Source organism: Chenopodium quinoa, unplaced genomic scaffold (genome assembly GCF_001683475.1).
Source record: "Chenopodium quinoa cultivar QQ74 unplaced genomic scaffold, ASM168347v1, whole genome shotgun sequence".
NCBI classification, from domain to species: Eukaryota; Viridiplantae; Streptophyta; class Magnoliopsida; order Caryophyllales; family Amaranthaceae; genus Chenopodium; species Chenopodium quinoa.
In genome coordinates, this window is record NW_018743331.1 from 8,257,652 (window position 1) to 8,278,458 (window position 20,807).

At 36.9% G+C, this 20,807-nt stretch overlaps 1 protein-coding gene and 1 pseudogene across 1 annotated transcript; one reads left to right on the forward strand and one right to left on the reverse strand.

Annotated features, from left to right (window-relative positions):
* Positions 1 to 4,991: 4,991 nt before the first annotated feature.
* Positions 4,992 to 7,583, forward strand: LOC110737599 (annotated as a pseudogene).
* Positions 7,584 to 10,803: 3,220 nt separating this feature from the next.
* Positions 10,804 to 17,193, reverse strand: LOC110737884 (ribokinase-like). The gene is made up of 4 exons (XM_021918235.1): positions 16,465 to 17,193; positions 11,816 to 12,001; positions 11,411 to 11,606; positions 10,804 to 11,306 (listed from the first exon to the last, which is right to left on the reverse strand). The coding sequence occupies exons 1-4, from the start codon at positions 17,116 to 17,118 to the stop codon at positions 11,215 to 11,217; spliced, it is 1,128 nt and encodes a 375-aa protein (XP_021773927.1). The 5' UTR covers positions 17,119 to 17,193; the 3' UTR covers positions 10,804 to 11,214.
* Positions 17,194 to 20,807: the final 3,614 nt, after the last annotated feature.

Consider the following 20,807-nt stretch of genomic DNA (forward strand, 5'->3'; position numbering starts at 1 on the left):
TTGAAATTGTGATGGTGAGAGTCAAAGCTCTTCCTCAAAGAACAAGATTAATTAATAAGATATAATTTATTTATTTTATCTCACCGCCTACATACTTGTGAAAAAGAACGATTTTTTTTTTAATAATAATATTTGATTAATTAATTAATAAGATATTATTTGAAGAAAATTCTAGCTCTTAGGCGCCATTTAGGTATTGCCCAAGTCAAAATGAGATGTTCGATCATATTATTTGTATAATAAATGGATGATTAGTGAGTCCTACCACTCCTACGAAGTATTTATTTATTAATATATGTTTTTTTATTCTTTTTTGACAGTGAGAACAAAAAAAAAAAAAAAAAAAAAAAAAAAAAAAAAAAAAAAAAAACTTAAAATGACCAAAAAAAAGACACTACCGAGCAAGAGTCTTTCTTGCCAACCAATGCGTAGGGGACACCCATTTCCTTGGAACCTTCAGAATTTTGCAAGCATCAATAGTAGACAGAAGAGCCCGGATATCCCGAAGTAACCAACATAAAGAGATCTCATCCCGCTGTTTTTGGGCCAAAATCAGACACAGAGACTCATAGTCCGAGTAAATAAGGATCCTCCGAAAACCTCTGGAATAGGCATTGCGTAATCCCCAGAAACAAGCCTGTAACTCGAAATGTAAAGTTGAAGATGAGAGAGAAGCACGGGCCCCTCCCCCACGGACTGAAGGAGAATCACAATAGCGAAAAATCCAACCAGCACGGGCCGAGTTGTCCGAAGAAGACCAAGACCCATCACAAATCATACAAATATCAAAATAAGAAGTAGGACCCCTACAAAGAGTGGAAGTGAAACCCGAACCAGCTGGTTTAGGACCAAGACCCAAAGAAGAATAACGATTGCAAAAATCCTGAGCTTGCCGCCCCCGTACATCCCACTGAGAAGTAATAAGCAAAACATCATCTGAAGCTACGATCTAATGCCGAAACCGGACATTAGCAAGAAGCAAAACATTCTCTGAAGCTACGATCTGATGCCGAAACCGGACATTATTACGAGATAGCCAAATAGCCCATAAAAGGGAGAAAAACCGCACCAGGCTCGCCCAGTCCTTAGCAACCCCTAACAGAGAGACAATAGTGGAAAACCATTGGAGAAAAGAAAGGTGAAGAAGACCTTGCCTATTAAAATGTAAAGAATTATGGATCCACAAAGGAGCAACGAAGTCACAATCTCGAAACAAATGGTCCACCGTCTCCTGCTCCCGCCACCAAAAGCAGCAAACTGATCAATCAATCGAAAAGCCGCGAACAACTAGAACAAAACCAACCGAGAGTCCAAACTGAATAATTTTCTAGCCAAAGATCTTCCATTTAGGAAGAAGGGGGAGAGCCCAAAACTTCCCCCACCAGGATGCAGAAATGAATCCTACAATTGGATGTCCGGTAGTCTGCTGAAGTAAGAGGGCATAGGCAGACTTCGTAGAGAAGGTGCCATCCTTAGTGAATTTCCAATACACAAAATCATTCATAAGTTCCAGTGAACAGTCAAGACTAAGGATCCGAGAGGCAGTTAGGCCATCAAAAAACCGATGGACTCTCGAGGAGTCCCACGCGTTTGATCGCGGATCAATAATATCAGACACATGAGTCGGAAGATCCAACTGAGATAACCAGCCTTGAAAAAAATTGGACCCCCAGGAGCCCATTCGTCAGCTGTAATACGAACTTTGTTACCACTACCCACCTTCCAACGTACAGCGGGAGCTACCGCGAAAAGAGCCATTGTTAGCCACAACAACCCCAGGAGGGTCGAGTTATCCGAGCATACAGAGCGGCATCAAGAGAGGGGTACTTGGAAAACATGAGCCTAGAAACCAATAATTGAGGATTGTGAATCATCCTCCACCCTGTGCCGAGATCAGAGTTAAAGCAGTCAATGTTACGTAAACCCAAACCCCCCAAACCTTTCGGTAAATGAAGCAGAGAAGCCGAGCGCAGCGCCAAATCCTTCCTAGGACCCGAAGATCTCCAGGCAAGCATACTGTTAACGAAGCCACCAACATCGAATTTATAATAACCAATTTTGCCGCTGTAGACAACCAAAGAGAAGCAAAAGTAGACAATCGGCTAGCAACTTTGTCAACGAGAAACCTGAACTCCAAAACTTTACTCCTTCCCAAGTCAACAAGTAGACCCAAATAGGTACCAAATGAAGCCTTTGACTGTAGGCGAAGACTATGAGCCAAAAAATCACGGTAGTCAGGGGGAGTATTCGGGCTGAACTTGACAAAGGACTTCTGAAAGAAGAGGAACATGAAGCAGAAAGTATGACCAAGACATTTTCACACGCTTGTGGCGATACCTGAAAAAATAACAATAAGTCCTCCGCAAAGAAAAGATGAACCCCTAGAAACACGAATTCCGGAAAACAGAGATTGCTCTTCTTCACGGCGAAGAGAGGCCGATAACACCTCCATACAGAGCACAAACAGATACGGCGACAGAGGATCTCCTTATCTAAGACCACACTGTGGTAAAAAAAAAAAAAAAAAAAAAAAAAAAAAAAAAAAAAAAAAGGCGTTAGACTCCCATTCACCAAAACTTGATACAAGACTTAACACACTGCTTAATAATATGAACCCAATAAGGGGGCCCAAAAGCCCGTAAAACCTGAATCAAAAAGTCCCAGCGCACTCTATCATAAAGCTTTATTCATGTCCAACTTCAGAGCTGCATAAAAACGTTTCCGAGCCTTAAAAGCTTTCATAAAGGAGTGAGCTACCAGAGCATTATCAGAAATCAGGTGACCCGGTACAAAGGCATTCTGGAACCCTGAAACAAGATAGGGCAGAACCCCCCGCAGACGGCCAATAATGCATTTCGCGATGCATTTGTACAGAACATTGCATAACCCAATCGGGCGAAACTGAGATGTCCGGCTGAAACACCTTCGAGAGAAGAACTAAAAAGGTCTTATTCCAGTCATTCAACATGTAACCATGAGTAAAGAAGTACTGAATCGCCGAGATAACAAAATGGCCTGTATCCTCCCAATGAGTCTTGAAAAAGGCCGAGGTAAAACCATTTGGGCCAGGAGATTTGGCAATATGAAACATTGCATATTTAATCTCAGAAGCCGAGAAAGGGGCCATTAACATGTATTTTTGACACAGGGATATCGTCGGAAGGCCAAGATTATCCCAGTGTAAAGGAGGGTCGCTCCTAGAAGGAGACACAGGAGAATATAAATCTGAGTAAAAATCCCGAATAAGAGAACGAAGACCATGTGAATTAGACACCCAATTTCCAGCTTCATTCTTCAGACTGACAATCAAATTACGACGACGAGGAGCTTGAACAACCGAAAACAGTAATCTGGAGTGTGACTCCCCTTCGACATCCCATTTAATTTTAGCACGCTATTTCCAGTAGAGAAAAGCAGCAGTAGCTTCCGCAATTTCCAGTAGACCATTGTTTCCATCAAAAACAAAACATCCAAGTGATGAGAGCGGACTAAAGAGCGAAGATACGGAACTTTAGGGGAGTCCGCTTGTCCTAGACCCCTACAGTTCTACGCGGCTAGCCTCATTCCGACTGTGATGGCTTTGAGGGGGGAGCCACCAAACCCATATCCGAAGCAGCAGAAGGAGAACCCGAACCATCCTGACCTTTCCTCTTCTTGAAGAGTAAAAAGCATTGCAAACATCCAGAAGAACTAGAGCTGTGATCATCTGAAACTGGAGACGGCGGAGCTGAAGAAGCAACAGAAAAAGCATTCCGCTTAGCCGGACATATATTTTCAACCCGCCGCACCAACTCCATAACCAGTGGCGGTTCTAGTCCGGAGCAAGGTGGTCGACGGAACAGGGCCCCCAAATTTGAGGGGCCCCAAAATTTAGATATATATAATTAAGTTTGGCATAATATCTTAAAATTGAAGTTGGTGTAGTGGTTAGTACAATTGTCTTGTGTACCCAAGGTCTTGGGTTCAAGACATGCATCAAACAATTTTCTAAATTTTTTGGTAGCTGACAGCTGGCTTGATACATTGAATGTAGACATGTATTCAATAGTCTCAGAAACTCCGCCCAAAAAAATCTGATTTCCTTTTTCGGTTTTTCCCCAAAAATTTTCAATCTATTATTTCAATTCCAAAAAAAACTATACATCTTCTAAACTTTATATTTTTCATTTACTTTATTTTTTTATCTTCTTCATTTTCTACAATTATTCAATTAATTTTCAAAATTTTCATCTCCCAAAATTAATTTTCCCAATATTAGTTCATATTTCAACGGTTAAATCTTCAATTTGAAGATGAAATTAATTATTAAACCGTTGTTAATCTCCCAATTTTTCCTATATATGAATTTTATTTACTCTTTCAAATTTACAAATAAAAAAGAAATATTTAAGATAATCTTAATTCCAAAGTTCTTTTCAAGTATTGTGAGTATAGGCTATAGCTAGTAATCGGAAAAAAAAAACATCACAAACTTATTCGGAATTTCGGATTCATCCCGGATACTATTTTTTGTTAAATTTTAATATCTGGGTATGTTCAATTATTTCTTGTTGTTTAATTTAATTGCATTTTTCTGATTTTTATTAACTTTTTTTTTGTTGAATTTTGTGGGTGGGAATCGTGGGATTGTGGGAGCAGAAGAACACTTTCAGAGTTTCATTTGCTCATTTAATTTTATTGTTTATTTTTTGTTGTATGAGCAGAAGAACACTTTCAGAATTTTGTGGGTGGGAATAGTGGGATTGTTGAATAATTTGTTGTTTATTTTTTCATTTGCTCCTTTAATTTTATTTTTAATTACTGATAGGTTTTTTTTTTTTTTTTTTTTTTTTTTTTTTTTTTTTTTACACAGATTACAGAGATTGATAATGGAAAATTGGATTATACATAGCAATTAGCGATTTCGGATCTGTTGAATTCAATTGTTGGCTTATTACAAGCTATGTGATATTTTTCCTCTCTATCAAGTATTTTGTGCAATTGTGTTTAATATGTTTCGGAAGTACCCATCTGGACATGAAAAACGTAGTAAAAAAAAGAAATAAGATCAATTCATTCAATCACAAAAAGGTGCTTTAGATAAGTTTTTTTTTAAAGTGCCACAATCAAGTGAAGATCCTATTGACTCAGAGTTGTTAGATGAAAATAATGTTAGTGGTGATAATGTTAATATTGATAATGATAATGTAGATGTGAATAATGCCAATGTTAATGTTGATGATAATAATATTAATGTTGAGCAAGATGATGTGAATGTGAATAATGTAGATGGTTTTGAACAAAATGTGGAAGAAAATTTAGACCATAATATTCACAATGTTTAAGAAAATGATTTTGTTTCTCATGATATATATGATCCAAGGATATGGGGAGCTCTTGATCAAAAGTCGATTGATATTTTGGCTATCAATGGCCCTAAAAGAGACTTAACCATAGTGAAAGGCCCTAAAGACAAAGTATCTAGGAGATTTACTTCAAATTTGTATACTAGATATTTGCCTAATGGTGAAACATGTGATAGAGATTGGCTTGTTTATTGTAAAGAAATTGACAAAGTATTTTGTTTTTGCTGTAAAATCTTCCAAAAGGGTCATGGAAAAGGCAATTTGGTTAATGAAGGATATAATGATTGGTCACATATTAGTCATAGACTTAAAGAACATGAAACAAGTGTTGATCACGTTTTGAGCATGGCTGCTTGGTGTGAACTAAGAAATATATTGAAAAATAATGAAACAATAGACAAAGTTGCCCAAGACCAATTTCAAAAAGAAAAAGAGTATTGGAAAAGTGTCATTATTAGAATAATTGCTACTGTGAAGTTTCTTGGTAAAAATAACCTTGCATTTCGTGGGAAACACGAAAGGTTGTATAAAAGTAGCAATGGAAATTTTTTAGGTTTGATTGAAATGTTGGCTGAGTTTGATCCTGTGATTATTGAGCATGTTCATCGTATTGAGAATGGAATTATTCATCATCATTATCTTAGCCATGATATTCAGAATGAATTAATACTCTTACTTGCTTCTAAAATCAGTGATGCTGTTATAAAAAAAAAATAAAAGAAGCAAAATATTTTTCTGTGATGTTGGATTGTACACCTGATGCTAGTCATCAAGAACAAATGACTTTAATTTTAAGGTGTGTTGATAAATGTTCAAATTCTTATAAAGTAAAAGAATTTTTCATTGAGTTCTTACAAGTTAATGATACTACTGGTCTAGGACTGTTTAAAGTGTTAGAAAATGTGTTAATAGCTCATGATCTTGACATAGATAATATCAGGGGACAAGGATATGATAATGGTTCTAACATGAAAGGTAAACATCAAGGTGTGCAAAAGAGACTATTGGATTTGAATCCTAGAGCTTTTTATTCTCCATGTGGTTGTCATAGTCTTAATTTAGTTTTGTGTGACATTGCAAATGCTTCACCTAAAGCAAGGGAATTCTTTGGAATTGTCCAACGCATTTATACTATATTTGTTAGTTCTACCAAGAGATGGCATATTTTAAAAGAAAATGTTAAAGGTTTAACTCTTAAATCATTATCTGCCACTTGATGGGAAAGTCGTGTTGAAAGTATCAAAGCAATTAGATTTCAAATAACTGAGTTACGTGAAGCATTACTTGAAGTAGCTGAAGTAGCTGATGCTGATAATGACCATAAACTTCAAAGTGAAGCTAGATCTTTAGCAAATAATGAGCTTGGTAGTTTTGAATTTTTGCTTGCTACAATCATTTGGTATGAAATTTTATGTGCTGTAAACTTTGTTAGTAAATAATTACAATCCCAGGATATGTTGATTGATATTGCCATTAGTGAGATTAAAGGACTGATTTCCTTTTTTAAAAAATATAGAGAGAATGGTTTTTCAAAGGCCATGGATATTGCAAAAAAAAAATAGCTATTGAAATTGGAATTGATCCTATATTTCCTCAAAGACGCATAATACGTAGAAAAAGACAATTTGATGAAATAGATGGTGATGAAACACTATTATCTCCTGAGGAATCTTTTAGAATCCAATATTTTATATACATTGTGGATCAAACTATTGCATCATTGGAAAAAAGGTTTGAACAATATGAATTGTATGAGAATATCTTTGGCTTTTTGTTCAATTCTGATAAATTGCATTCAATGGATGATGAGAAACTTTTATCTTGTTGTTTTAATTTTGAAAATGCTCTTAAAAAAGGTGAGGCTTCTGATGTTGATGGACAAGATTTATTTGTTGAATTAACATGGTTTAGAGAGTTTTTACCCAAGGAGAAAATGGGAGCAATTGATTTATTAAATTTTTTAAAACGATATACTTGCTTCCCAAATGCAACAATTGCATATAGAATATTATTAACAATTCCTGTAACTGTTGCTTCTGCAGAACGGAGTTTTTCAAAGTTAAAGTTGCTGAAATCGTACTTAAGGACGACCATGTCACAAGAAAGATTAAATGGACTCGCTTTGATGGCAATTGAATCTGATCTTTTAGATGAAGTCGATATAGAGAATGTAATCGATGATTTTGCTACAAAACATGCAAACAAAGCTACTCTTTTTAAGTGATTTCTAGGATTTAAAATTTAATTTTGACGAATTTTCTGATGTAACAAATTTTTTTATCAAATAAAAATTGGGTGTTAAATATATCGAGTAGAAGGCCCCATTTTATAAAGTTGAACAGGACCCCATAAATAATTTGCAATTTTAGCCCCGGCATTGTCCATAACCTTACCCCTATCATGGCAAATCGGCGAACACGGCCGGCTCTTCACTTTAATTGACTACACATCAGAAGACTAACCCCCAGAAGTCTCCGATCTGCTAGGAGACCAGTCCCCCACTATCTTTCGGCCCTTATCCCAAAAAGGAGGTTTTGGCTGCTTGAAAGAATATGGTCTTCTATTGCTGTCCTCGTTTTGGTAACTTGGGGTTTTTGCTCTCTTCTTTCTCCTAAGTAGAGTAGTAAAAGAGTAGTGTTGGTTTCTCTTTAGATTAGGGGAGGGTTTTTTTTGTGGATTGGGAAGTTGGGTTGTTTTAGTGTGCTGTTAGGTCCTTTTGAAGCAAGTGTAAAAGGTGATATTGGTTCAGAGCATAATTTCTTCTTTTTCAAAGGTGAGATGGATGGAGTAGCAAAAATAAGAGACTTTTTTTTGGAGTGGCTGCTCTGGGGGTCTGCATGATGTTGAGGAGTGTTAATGATTCTACCACTACTCCGAAGATTCACTCTGGTGGTTCTGAATTTTTCAATTCTTTTCAAGCCAATATTCAGCTTTGAAAGGCGATGGAAGGGATGAGTGGCAGATAAACACAAACCATTCGTATTGACGAGTAAAGGAGCAGACATATATGGATTAAAATTGCAGGAATTCTTCTTATGGCCAACTCTGTTACACCTAGAGCATAAAATAAACAAATTATCATAACTGATATTAATCCATTTAAACTCTGAGTTCCCGAGGTCCAAGTAGAATCCAGGCAATAGCGGTCCGAAAACATGTAATTGTAATTTTACTCTAAGGGAGCATCTAATTGATCTTGGATGGGGTTCATCAGCATACAAAATGCTACCGGCCAAAGCAAGCACTGGTTTAAAGACATTAATCTCACATAAGATCAAAGGTACCTCATCAAGGTGAACCCATATAGGAGCATCCTCAAATCTGATATCCCTTAAGGAATCGCCCTGCTTCCAAGGCTTGAAGAGTAGGAACGCAGCCTGGTATGTTGCTGACCCTTGCTCTAACAAAGCGTCTCTGTCACGGGCATCTTCACACAGAAACAGGAAGATGTTCTTATGCTTTTGGACAGAGATTTTCCAAAACGTAGTCCAGTGAGTGGAAACCCAGTTTTGAATACGGCTCTCCGAGAAATTTCGATAATCTAAAAATTTGCCAAAGACAAGATGGAAGTGGGAAGTGGGAAGTAGGGAGGAAATCTGAAGTTGGAGGATCACAATTCCCTGTTTCGAGGGAATTTTGGGGTTTATTTACAAAAGGGTGCGAAAACGAATGGTTGAGAGTTTGAGTTCCTGACATTTTAAGTGGGGAAAGGAAAAAAAAAAGACTATGAATATCGTCACCTGTGATCTGGGAAGTGTCGCCGATGAACTTGGGGGTCACCTGTGAACAGAAAAGCGGAAGCAAAACAGAGGTGGGCGGAGTGAAAGTACCACCACTCAGTCCAAGAAATCGAACTTTCCGACAGATGAGTTCGAGTAAACAACAAATACTTTATTTAATTGAAAATAAATTGAAGCTTAGTTGGTGAGAAGAAGCAAAGAACAGTGGAGGAGATTAGCGGTGGCTAGGGTGCGGCTCTAGTATTCTAGAGAGGACTCTCGTAGAGATTAGTTGTGCTAAGGTTCTCGTTGTTCTTGATGTTGTTGTGATTCTTGTATGGGTATGACTTATGAGGGGAGTAAGTGTAGATTAGGGTTGTGATGATAATGAAGTATGAAATTATGAATTATCTATGAAAATGCTAAAGATTGCAAACAAATACAATGAGAAAAAAGAAAAAAAAATCTTCGTTGATTTGACGGAATTAGTCTTGATGTTGTGATAAGTAAGCACATGATAATTGATTTATAAAATAAAATATCCTAACATATATACATAGTAGAATCCGTCTTGTATGCGTTTGGCCATACCATATAACCGGCAGTAAAAGAACAAAGTAACCCCTATAACACTAACCGAGTAACCCTTGTAACATTGACCAGATAACCCCCTATAACACTGACAAAGTAACCCTTGTAACACTGACCAAGTAACCCCTATAATACCAGCGAAGTAACCCCCATTACGAGTTGGTCATACGGTGTGATAAACCACATATAAGAATTTGTGTACATAGTATATAAGAGATTATTATAAGAACTTAGAAAAAGGTTTGGAAAATGATTATATCTTAATTTGAAAAAAAGACCAACGATTTTTGTTTCTAGATAAACAAAGATCGTTTATTTGGAAAATGATTATAAGAACTTGGAAAAAGGATAAACTGAGGCTTCTTTAACATCTAGAGCATTTAATGAGCAAACTAGCCATCTTTACCAAATGTAAGGACACAAACACAATTACACAATAGCACTACCATTCTACAATCTTTCCTCTACAAAACCCGTGTTCAAGGGCAAAAGGGAGCAACAGCCATGCCATTTTCACTGGTGCAGATTAGTAGATGTGTAGATTTGATTGTACTAACAAATTATCCAAAACAAAGCCATATAAAATCAAGCATCTTTGAATTTATGGAGTCTATGTAAGGAACAGTCTTCTGATTAAGTAGTATCACATGTACACGCTCATTAAACCGACACCAGCATTCCAGCACCAAACGTAATTCACTGACCAGTAAACCAGCAAAGACTTTGGTGATTGCTCTTACCCTTTCCAATCTGTGACCGACGCAGGGGCCTGGATAAGGGTTATGCGCATTCTAAAGCTCGAGTAAGACAATTGATAGTCTACTGGAAATGCTCTGGCCTTATACCCTTCCGGTAGGGTAAGTAGATAAGGACAATCTCAAACTCCTGATTTCGAGCTCTAGGTTCGTTATAAATCAGTTTGAGCGTCTATTATAAGTTCTCATCAGTGCAAAAGTACAAACCTACAATCTCTGAATTATATTCTGAAATGGACAAAATAAAATTTTCTTATCTCCAGAAATAATTTTGTAAATATTGTGTTGGCAAGGTAAATAAATTCTTACTTTCTAAATAAGACATCATCTATGAACTTAACCTTTTATTATGTCTTAATTCAAAGAAAGTAGCTAATATGGTAAGGTCAGGTGTGGTCAAATAGTTGTATTATGAGGAAATAAGTGTAAGGTTGAAGGTGACAAAGTTTTAAATAGGTCGAAAAGGAAACCACACACAAGGGTTGCATAAAAATTACAAAGTCAGTCAATTAACTTCCTACCAAGCTTACATGCTCCCCAATCCACAAAATTATGCAAAGCTTGCATTCTCACTGATCCTTGATAAAACCTAATTAAACAGCTTTCTACCAAGCTTATTTCTACTCCTTTCTACACCTGAATATTGTTGTGGCAGCCTTTGGAGCGTCCACCAGTACCATCCATCACTCAGCCCCTGATGATTTATTTCTTATAAATAGAGAAAAAGGAAAGACTAAAGAAAAATGAAAGAAACAAAATAACAAACACCCTCTATGTGCAAGTTGCTGTAATGAAACCGGTACACTAAGAAGACCCGAGAAGCTTCAATACAGAATCACGATCAGGCATGCTTGGAATTGCTCCTTTGACTTGAACACAAAGAGATGCGGCCGCAGCTGAACAAAGAGCGTGTACAAGAATATTTGTTCATATTTCTTCCAATTGCATGAATAATAATGACAAGAAAAAGGGGTGTGACCGTGTGAAGCAAGTGTCATACCAGCAAATCTCAAACATTCTTGCTTTGATCGACCCTCAACGAGGGCTACAGCAAAAGCGGCTGTGAAAGTATCGCCAGCTCCAGTTGTATCAAGGACCTTTGGAGCCAATATAATGGGCTGCTTGACCGGTTCTTCACCTTCCACAAATAAGGCTGAACCTTTATCCCCAAGTTTGACCAATACCTTCTTTACACCCTGCAAACAATGGCAGTCAATAAAAGTATAAAATAACTTAATTAACTCTGCATTTAGTTTCATTACTAATGATTCATAGTTATACATTAAGTGTTGTGGTACAGTTGGATATGAAATGAGTAGCTGGTTCTCACAATATGGAAAAACAGACATCAAACATCAGAACTAAAAATGGCGAGATTAGTAAAAAAAAAACATATTGAGCTCACCATTCCATAACACTTTGTCACAGCTTGACTAACTTGCTCAAAACTTTCAGTCGGCATCCCTGTCAAACGAGAAAGTTCACTTTCATTGGGACTCAGAATATCAACAAATTTTAGCAGCTCTGGTGGAAAAGGAGAATCCATTCCCCCAGCATCCAAGATAACAGGAACCCCTGCATTTCTTGCAGCCTGGAAAATTTCAGCCAACAAGAATATTTACAAGTGTGAATAGAAAAATTTTAAATGTAAAATAGGGTTAATATTAAAGGATGAGCCAGCTGAACAGAAAAACACCCAAACACAAAAATTATTAAATGAAGCTAATTTGAATCTTGCGGGTTAATTGGAATGAGAAACACATTTCTTGTAAATTATTGTAAAGGTAGATAGGATATTAAAGGAAGAGCCAGCTGAACAGGAAAAGATCCAAACTCACAATAATTTAATGAAGCTAATTTGAATCTTGCAGGTCAATTGGAATGAGCAACACAATTCTTCTACATTTTAAGTAAGCATTATATAAAGTCAGTGCCCTGTCCATAATCAAAATGGTCTTTGTTGGGCCACATTGGTGCAGAAAGGATAGGCTTGATTACGGTCTCTTGAGCAGTTAAATTGACATTGCACATACACAAAGTGACCTGCTTGCTTTTACCAGCATCAACAATGTATAATGCACAAGCGCAGGTTAAAAGAAATAACTCAAGGATATTTCTTAAATAATTTCTTCAAATCTTTTTCGATGTATTTTGCTCACCATGCTTGAAACACAAAAACCATATAGTAAATAAAAAAAAAGGATCAACAATTATTGAACAAATGGGAAAAAAGACTAGAATACAAAAACAAACATTTAATTACAGGAAGTGTTTCAGAAAATTTTCGTGAAAAAACACTTTTTGAAAAAATAATTACACCACCAAGATAAATCATTAAACTAAGTAACCTTTTAGAATTTGGAACCAAAATAGCCAAAATTACTTGCACCACCAAGATAAATCATCTTATAAACCAAATTCTGCACTTCTACCAGCACTAGACAAGCTACACAGAAAAAACAAAACCCACACTTTGCCCTTTAGTTTTAAATTGAAGTGACCCAAATTATCTTATTTTTATCAACACCATTCCATTGTGATCTTTGCTTTCACCTCACCCACGCTTTTAAGCGCACTTAAAATGCATTAATTACAACAAAAGAACAGACGCCCCTCTTTGCTAATGCCTTCCAAAATCCTGATGACCTCCTGACTCTTGAGATTTTCTTATTCATTGGTAGTTACATTTTCTTACAAAAGTCATCTTCATTTGCACCATCTAGAAGGTCTCAAGTGTCAAACAGCCACATTCTAGCCAGATCAAGCCTTACATATTTTGATGCCTAGATATACATTACCTCTTCATTCCTTGAGTTAACTTATCGCATAATGAAAGGGAGTGGATAGAAAAACTGCTCACACTCATATTAAATTGCCAAGTGGAACCACCGCACTACGATCTTTCAGCCAGTTCTTAAACGAGGCTGAAACTATTCTAGAACAAGTGATAGAAAAGACTAAAACATGCTTCTCGTCACATATGTTGATACAAAAGTGATGTACTCCATATTAAGAAAAGGGGTAAAGCATTATCAGTTTATTATGAACCGATATGTCCTTTTCAATATTCCTTTAAAGTAGGGTATACCAGTATAGCAGAAACTTCTATCTCAGTTAGCTTTTCATGATTGGATGAGCAGGATTTGGAGAAAACTGTGATGCATAAGCTACATTGCTTCACTGTTTTGCATCTTAGCCGTACGAAATTATGAAAAGCTATGCATCATTTTTGTGTTTTTTTTTTTTTTCTTTTTTCTTTTTGACAAGCACAAAGCAAAATCCTACCAGATCATCCGGTCCCATTTACTCCTGCTTGAACAACAAGATTATGGGTATCCATTTTCCTTTTTCGTCCTACACGGTGAGTGGTTGAGCTGTTGATCATTCTCTTGTTCTTCTTCTTCAATCTTAGAGCTTGGTTGGCCATACCTTTTCGACTTTCCGGTGTGGTTGATCTTTGTCTCCTCTCTATGAGCCTCCTTGCCTTCTTGTTGGGCGCATTAGAGTTGTCTTTCCTGTCCTCATTCCAGATAGCCATTGTGTCTGGTGAACTGTCTTTGCTACCCTGTTGTCCTGCCTTGAATGGGGTTCAATCTTAAATTGATGCTCTTCCATTGTATTCAGAGGCTTCTTCGAAAAAGCCTCATGGGGGACCTCGTTGCTTGTGAGATCCGGATTGGAGACCGCTGCTTCCCTCAACTTGAAATTGTGGGGTGTCTCCCTCGAGATATTAGATTTTTTGGTGAAGGTATGAACCTTCAAAAATGACATTGAGTGAGCTTGAAAGAAGTAAAGTTCTTTCCCTTTCCTTAGCTTGATAGCATCCACTTGTGACAGCTTCATACGTTTGGATGGATTCCGTTTGTTCACATAGACAACTTCACCACATTGGTTCTTACTTACAGGAGGTCCTTCCAGACTAGAGTTCTTTGACTTCCCAACCTCCATGTGCACCTCATTCGTTTCTAATTGGTTGGTCTCTTCATTACCAGTTGTCGCGGAGGGTTCGATAGTGTTATCCCCTTCTCGAGCTCCTTTCATCACTACTTGGGGCCTGGGAAGAGGTTGGTATCTCCCTTTAAGTCTTTGAACTTCATCACCCTAAATGCACATTGACATGCTGATTCTTGCTTAAGTCAACATCACCATCTCTGAGTTCTCCAAACAAGATATTCTCCACATTCTTAATTGTCTGAACAATTTCCTTATTTTTTGGTTCTATTGCTCTTGCTTCCAGTAGATCAATATACGCCTTCTCCTAGCTTCTGGACTTTACAAGGGCCAAGCCCCTTCTAAAGGGAGCTTTCACATTTCTCTTATCAACCATCAAAACCACAGAACACGAGACAATGGCTTTGCTCAACTTATTTAATTTGATTGCACATGCCACAATGTTCAAATGTAAGGAGATGATAAGGTCCCTATGATCAAGGTTGATATTTGTGGCTAGAACATCATCATAAATGGCAGAAAGAGTGACACAAAGATATTTGAAGGCCTTGTTGTATGTATCAAAAGCATTGGACACTTCACCTTTATTGAAGAGTGAATTCCCATCTAATTTCAATGAAGTCACATAGAAAATAGCCTCCTCAAGGCTATCTGTTTTTGAATAATTCGTCGATATCACCCTCGTCTAGGACATCTAAAAGGTGGACCAAGATGGTAGACAATCTATGTTCTTCCTCCATACCTTCCAAAAGAACCAGGTTAAAGAACACTAATAAAAACTAGGAGTAGATAACAAGGCTACCACTTCAAAAGGCAAAGAAAGGCAAAAGACACAACATCCAACCTACTGCATATAACACAGGATCTAGCTTGAGAAAAGAAGGAAAAATCAATTAACTAACCTTGTCGTTCGAGAACTAGACGCTAAACACCATAGTCTCTTTATAGCCGGAGGTTAAGATGAAAAGCAACAAGCTAGACAAACTAGACACCGGGATCGGAATCGGGCCTTTTAACTAGGCTCGCCGGCGACCAGTGAAAGAAGCAAAGTGGCCAGCGGCGAGCTGCTTTTGCTAGGGGTCGGTGGGAAGTTTCGAGAGAAACTTTCTCTCTCAAGAAACTTATTTCACACTTTATGCATCATTTTTGTTAAAGACAGACCAGTTTAAAGTTCTAGGATGAATAGCAGAAGCTAGACTTCGGTCACTAGCAGTCTTGGATTCATATTTTCCTCCTGATTTTGCAGATATAACTAATAAAACGGGGAACCTAGATATAGTATTTAAGCTGTATTTTTTAATACACTGAATTGTTCCTTCTAGACCTAAAGCACATATGGCTGCCAGTGGCTGGTCCAGGGTGATCACATTGTTACTTGTTTAGCAAAGTCTTCTTCACTTTCCAACTGCTGAGCTGCCAAACAAGGTGTTCTCACAGCCCCCCTCAGGTTTCAAATTTCTTTACACCTTCGTAGTTTTCATCTCTCAATCTTAATAGCTTACCTATCAAGCGAATATGATCATGTAACACTCACAATAGAGGAATTCAGAATAAAGCAGAGGGTCTAAACTCTCAAGGAGATACTGTACCAATTTTAGCATTGGACATAGTTTGATCACTCTTTGATCTGATAAGTGTTGGAAACTCTTCTAAGAAAAAATCGAAACAGTTTGATTATTTATTACTCAAATACCAATAGTGATTAATAGCGTTGGGATGCCTTGATACTTGAATCAATCTAGTTCAGACTACAGAGTCTATGTTAGGCTACAGGAGAAGCATTGAAACCTGTAATTGCTCTGCAGGGTAACACCTAGTAATTCTATATAGAACCTTCAACAACTCAAAAATCCTAATATATCATACTCCCCTGTACAAATGGACTGGCATTGCTAATAAATCGTTTAGAAACCACGTGAAATCTTTGTCATTCTTCGATTGTTAGTTCATTATGTTTCTAGCACCCATTATAACATCACATATATATATATCCATATCATCAAATCAAATTAGTTTTACACACACAAAATGCACAACTTCAAGATAAAACCCTTAAAAACACAACTTTAAAATCATATTACCAAATAACAAATAAAAACAGACCTTAGCAACTTGAATATTGACAGAATCAGGAATTTCCCTCTGAAGAAGAACAATCCCAGCATTCCTAACAATCTCCAAATCTGCATCATCAATCTCATCCGGCCAACAACTCATATTAGCACCACCAACAATGATGATCGAGTTTTCGCCATTCGATTGAAGCATAACAACAGCATGACCAGTAGGAGCACCACTAACATTCCTAAGATAATCCAGAAAAACCCCACCATTTTTCAATTCCTCAGAAATCAATCTACCATTAGCATCTTCACCAATTTGCCCAAAAAAGTAAGTTGGGTATAAAAGTTTACCCCCACAAACTGCTTGATTTGCTCCTTTTCCTCCTGCTAAAGTTTGACCTGATTTTGCTGAGATTGTTTCTCCTTCTTTTGGGAGTCTGTCGATTTCGACGTATATGTCTGCATTTGCTGATCCTACTACTACTAATGGTGGGAGATTTTCTGGGGTTGGATTTTGAGATGAATTTAGGGATAATGAGGGGAAATTAGGGGTTTTTTGGGGGAATTTTGGGGTGAATTGAACTGGGTTTTGATTGAATTTGAAGATGGATTCATCATTATTGGGAATTGGGGTGATTTGAGAGGAGGAAAAAAGGGAGTGTTTTGAGTGTGAGAAGCATGAAAAGGCCTTCATCTTTGAAGTGCTAGTTTCTTTCTATGGTCGTCTTATAGCTCATGATAAAGACTAATCTAATCTATTTAATCTAAAACTCATCTAATCTATTTAATCTAAAACTCATCTAATCTAATGTAATCTAATACCGAGTATTAGTACCTAATCTGATTTAATTTGATTCGAACCGCTGAAGTTTTGTGTCATGCGTCATATGATGATAAGGTTGGTAACAAAGCAATAATACAAGCACACACATGATGTAAGTAAAGCATAAATACGGTCCTTGTACTTTTTTATTTGTGCACTTTTGGTCACCAAATACTCATTTGTGCACTTTTAGTCCCTCAACCACCACTCTTGGTATTTTTGACCAAAAGGTTGAGGGGCCTAGCCTAGTCAGCAAAAGTTTAGGGACTATTACTCATTAATAATTTGTTTTAAATTTTTTTTTTCATCAGAATTTTAATTAAAAAAAAGAATCTTTCTATCTAATGTGGCAAATGGTATGATGATAAATAGTTTAGAGACCTCTAGAAGTTATGTGGCCCACTACCTAACAATAACATGATACATGACATCATATGTAAATTCAGCCAAAAAAACAAACATGTCCATGAACTGAATTTCAACCAAAAAAAAAAAAAAAAAAAAAAAACCAGTCTTACTTCAATTTTAGAAATTCAAAGACTCGACAATTCTCTCTCCTCTTCATCTTCTTCGTGTTGAACATCATCCATCTCCAAGTCGAAATCAAACATCAAAATCTGTAGGAAAATTGTCAGTGCAAGACTCGGAAGTTTGAAGATGTCGTAAATGCCTCTGTTAGGGTTAAACTTACGATCCAATCATTTTTATCGTAAATTCTTCCATTTAATTTAGCTGCAAATTATTGTTTTTCATGTTAATTTCTGCTTATTAATTTTTATTTTTAAATAATTAGGCAATCATATGTTGAAATCGGTGCAATAAGTGATAACGAAGGTGAAGGCGAGGCAGGTCCTTGATAGCAGAGGAATTCCTGCTGTTGAAGTTGAATTATCTGCGAATATTGCGAGCAATTGTGGAATCATGGTGCGCGGGAGGATTCAGCGAGATTTCAAAGGGGGAAATTAGGGTTTGCTCATTGTTTTGTTTGTGGAATAGGTTGGGTTTTTTTAGGGGTAGGAGCCATTTTCGAAGGAGGAGAGGGAATTGGAAGCCATGGGAGAAGGGAGGAGAGAGAAAATCCAGAGTGGGGTAATAGTAAAGAGAGGGAGAAAGAGAGGAAGCCATGAAAAAAGCTTAAATTTTTTTTCGGTCAAAAGAACAAGTGATTTTTTTTAAGAAAAGTATTGTTTTTTAATTATTTTAGATTTTTTAATTAATTATGCAAATGAAAAAAACAATGTTGTTAAAAAAAGAAGTTTACTGCGGTGTGGTTGGTACGTAAATTGTAGGTAGCTGCTACTAACTTCGTTGTTTGATTGAAGGTATGGGCGCAAAACACTTCTCGAATTATGAATTTATGTGTAAATGTTGAATTTGTGACTTTTGTTTGTTGTTATGAAGTATTAGTTTATGTAATGTAGGGTTTTCCAGTGAGTTTAGCGATTTAGGGTTTCCTGTGTTGTTCATTTGTTTAGTTGGGAAAAATTTTAGTGGGCGTGGTTCTAAAACCCTTAATTGGAATGAATTTTTTGTTATGATATTTTTCTTTATGTGATTTACGGTTATCTAGTGAAATTAGCGAGTTAGGGTTTCCTTTGTTGTTCATGTTTATAATTGGAATTAATTTGAGGTTGTGAAACCCGTAATTGGAATGAATTTGTTGTTATGATGATTTAGATTATGTAATGCTTTGCTAGCCACTGAAATTTGTGACCTTTTGTTGTTTAATTTAATTTGAATCCATGTAAATGAGTGATTAATTGTGATTTTTTGTGGTGGAAGATGTATTAAATTATGAATAAGTGATATTGTTACATTAAGAAATTATGACTGTCGTGGTATGTATATGTGAATATAGTGGAGAAATTATATGTGAAGAGTTAAGGGTTTGTTGAAATGGTTTTATGTAGTAAGGAAATCCCATTTATCGAGCGTTCATCTGAACTTGGCAGGAGGAAATTATGTCGAGGAAGAGAAAGGGATCAGGATTGGTGAGTTATTGTTTGTTGAAATTAAAAGATTGTGTGTTTGCTTAGTAATGGTTGTGTGTTGTAGTTGATTTTTTGTGGCAAATACTTGTGTTTGTGTAGGCGCGGGCAAAAGCCGTGAATGAGGAGGCACCTAAAAAGAAAGTAGCTAGTAAAGGGAAGAAGAAATTGAAATCTAATCCAGTTTTTGAGGTAGAGTATTTAAAGGACTCTGATGAAGCTGGTTCTGATGATGGCGATTATGGTGAATCTAGTGGGGATGAATTGATGATGCTGATTCCACAGCTGGTGATTATGAGGATGCGGAGGACCACAGTGTAGGTAGTGAGGAAAAACCAGAATAGGACAAAGTGAGCTACCAGGAGCTCCTGATCAAGTTATTGCGGGAAAAGGTTGAGAAAGGGAAGCGCAAGCGAGGTCATATTGAGAAAAGGACAGGAAAAAGGGGCAAGCTAAAGGTATGTCATGTTAGATGGAAATGATAAAAGCTTATTTGTTATGTAATACTTGGATGGAGAAATGAAATGTGTAATGTCATGTGTAGGTCAAGAAGACGAAGGGAGAGGTGGTGAAGGAGAAAGGGGTTGTCATTAAAATCCAATTAAGAAGTACGTAGAAGGTACTCTCTGAACATTATTTGATATCCATGACATGGAAATGTTTGTTGGGATTTATGTGGTTGGACCTTTGTTTAGGTAGTAGGGAAAATGGACTGAATTACTAAAGATTAATTGTAAATTGTACTTGAGTTTTAAGTTAAGTATGAATATTGTGAGTCCTTAATTGGATGTGCAAGATTAAAATCCCTTATAGAATATCACAAGTAATTTTATATAGGATTGTATAATTAGTGTCTCTTTAGCTGGTTTATATGGAAGGGCAGTTGTTGTAATTTGTTGTAATTTAGTTAGAAATGTAAAAAATTGAGGTAACCTAGAAAGGAATTAGTTAGAATTGAAGAATTTGAGTAACCTAGAAGGAATTTAATCGGTTAGTGGTTTTATTTTGTGAGGCTTGGGCCGGTGTCATTTGATTGAAGTTTGTCTTATTTGAATGTAATGTTGTAGGCCCCAAATTTGCATGGCGTGAAGGCTTTTGCAACCGCAGTGAAGAAGTCTGATGACTCTAGGAAGAAGCTAGTCACAGAAATGGGTTTTGGAGGGTCGTTAAGTATACCCTTAACTTTTGTACCCCGGAAGTTTGTGTACTGGCTGTTGACAAGGGTGATGGGTGATGGTTCGATAACTTTTGGAGATGAGTGTGTGCTTCCTTTGAGTCCCGTTCAGGTCGAGTACGTACTTGGGATTCCCATGGGGTTGAAGGCATTGCCGTGTACGATTCCTGAGGATAAGCAGGAAGAGCACATTAGAATTTTGGAAAAGTTTGGGAAAAATGATAGCATTTCATTAGTAGCTGCTTTGGGGGCACTTATTCGAAAGGATGAGGAAGGTAATGTGTTGCCGCTGTCGGATGACGAGAAGGCTGATTTCAAGATAGCCTTTCTCATAGCAGCTCTGGGCTATTTATTGTATGCTACGGCAAATACAAGCTATCTTGGGGTGAAGCTTGTTC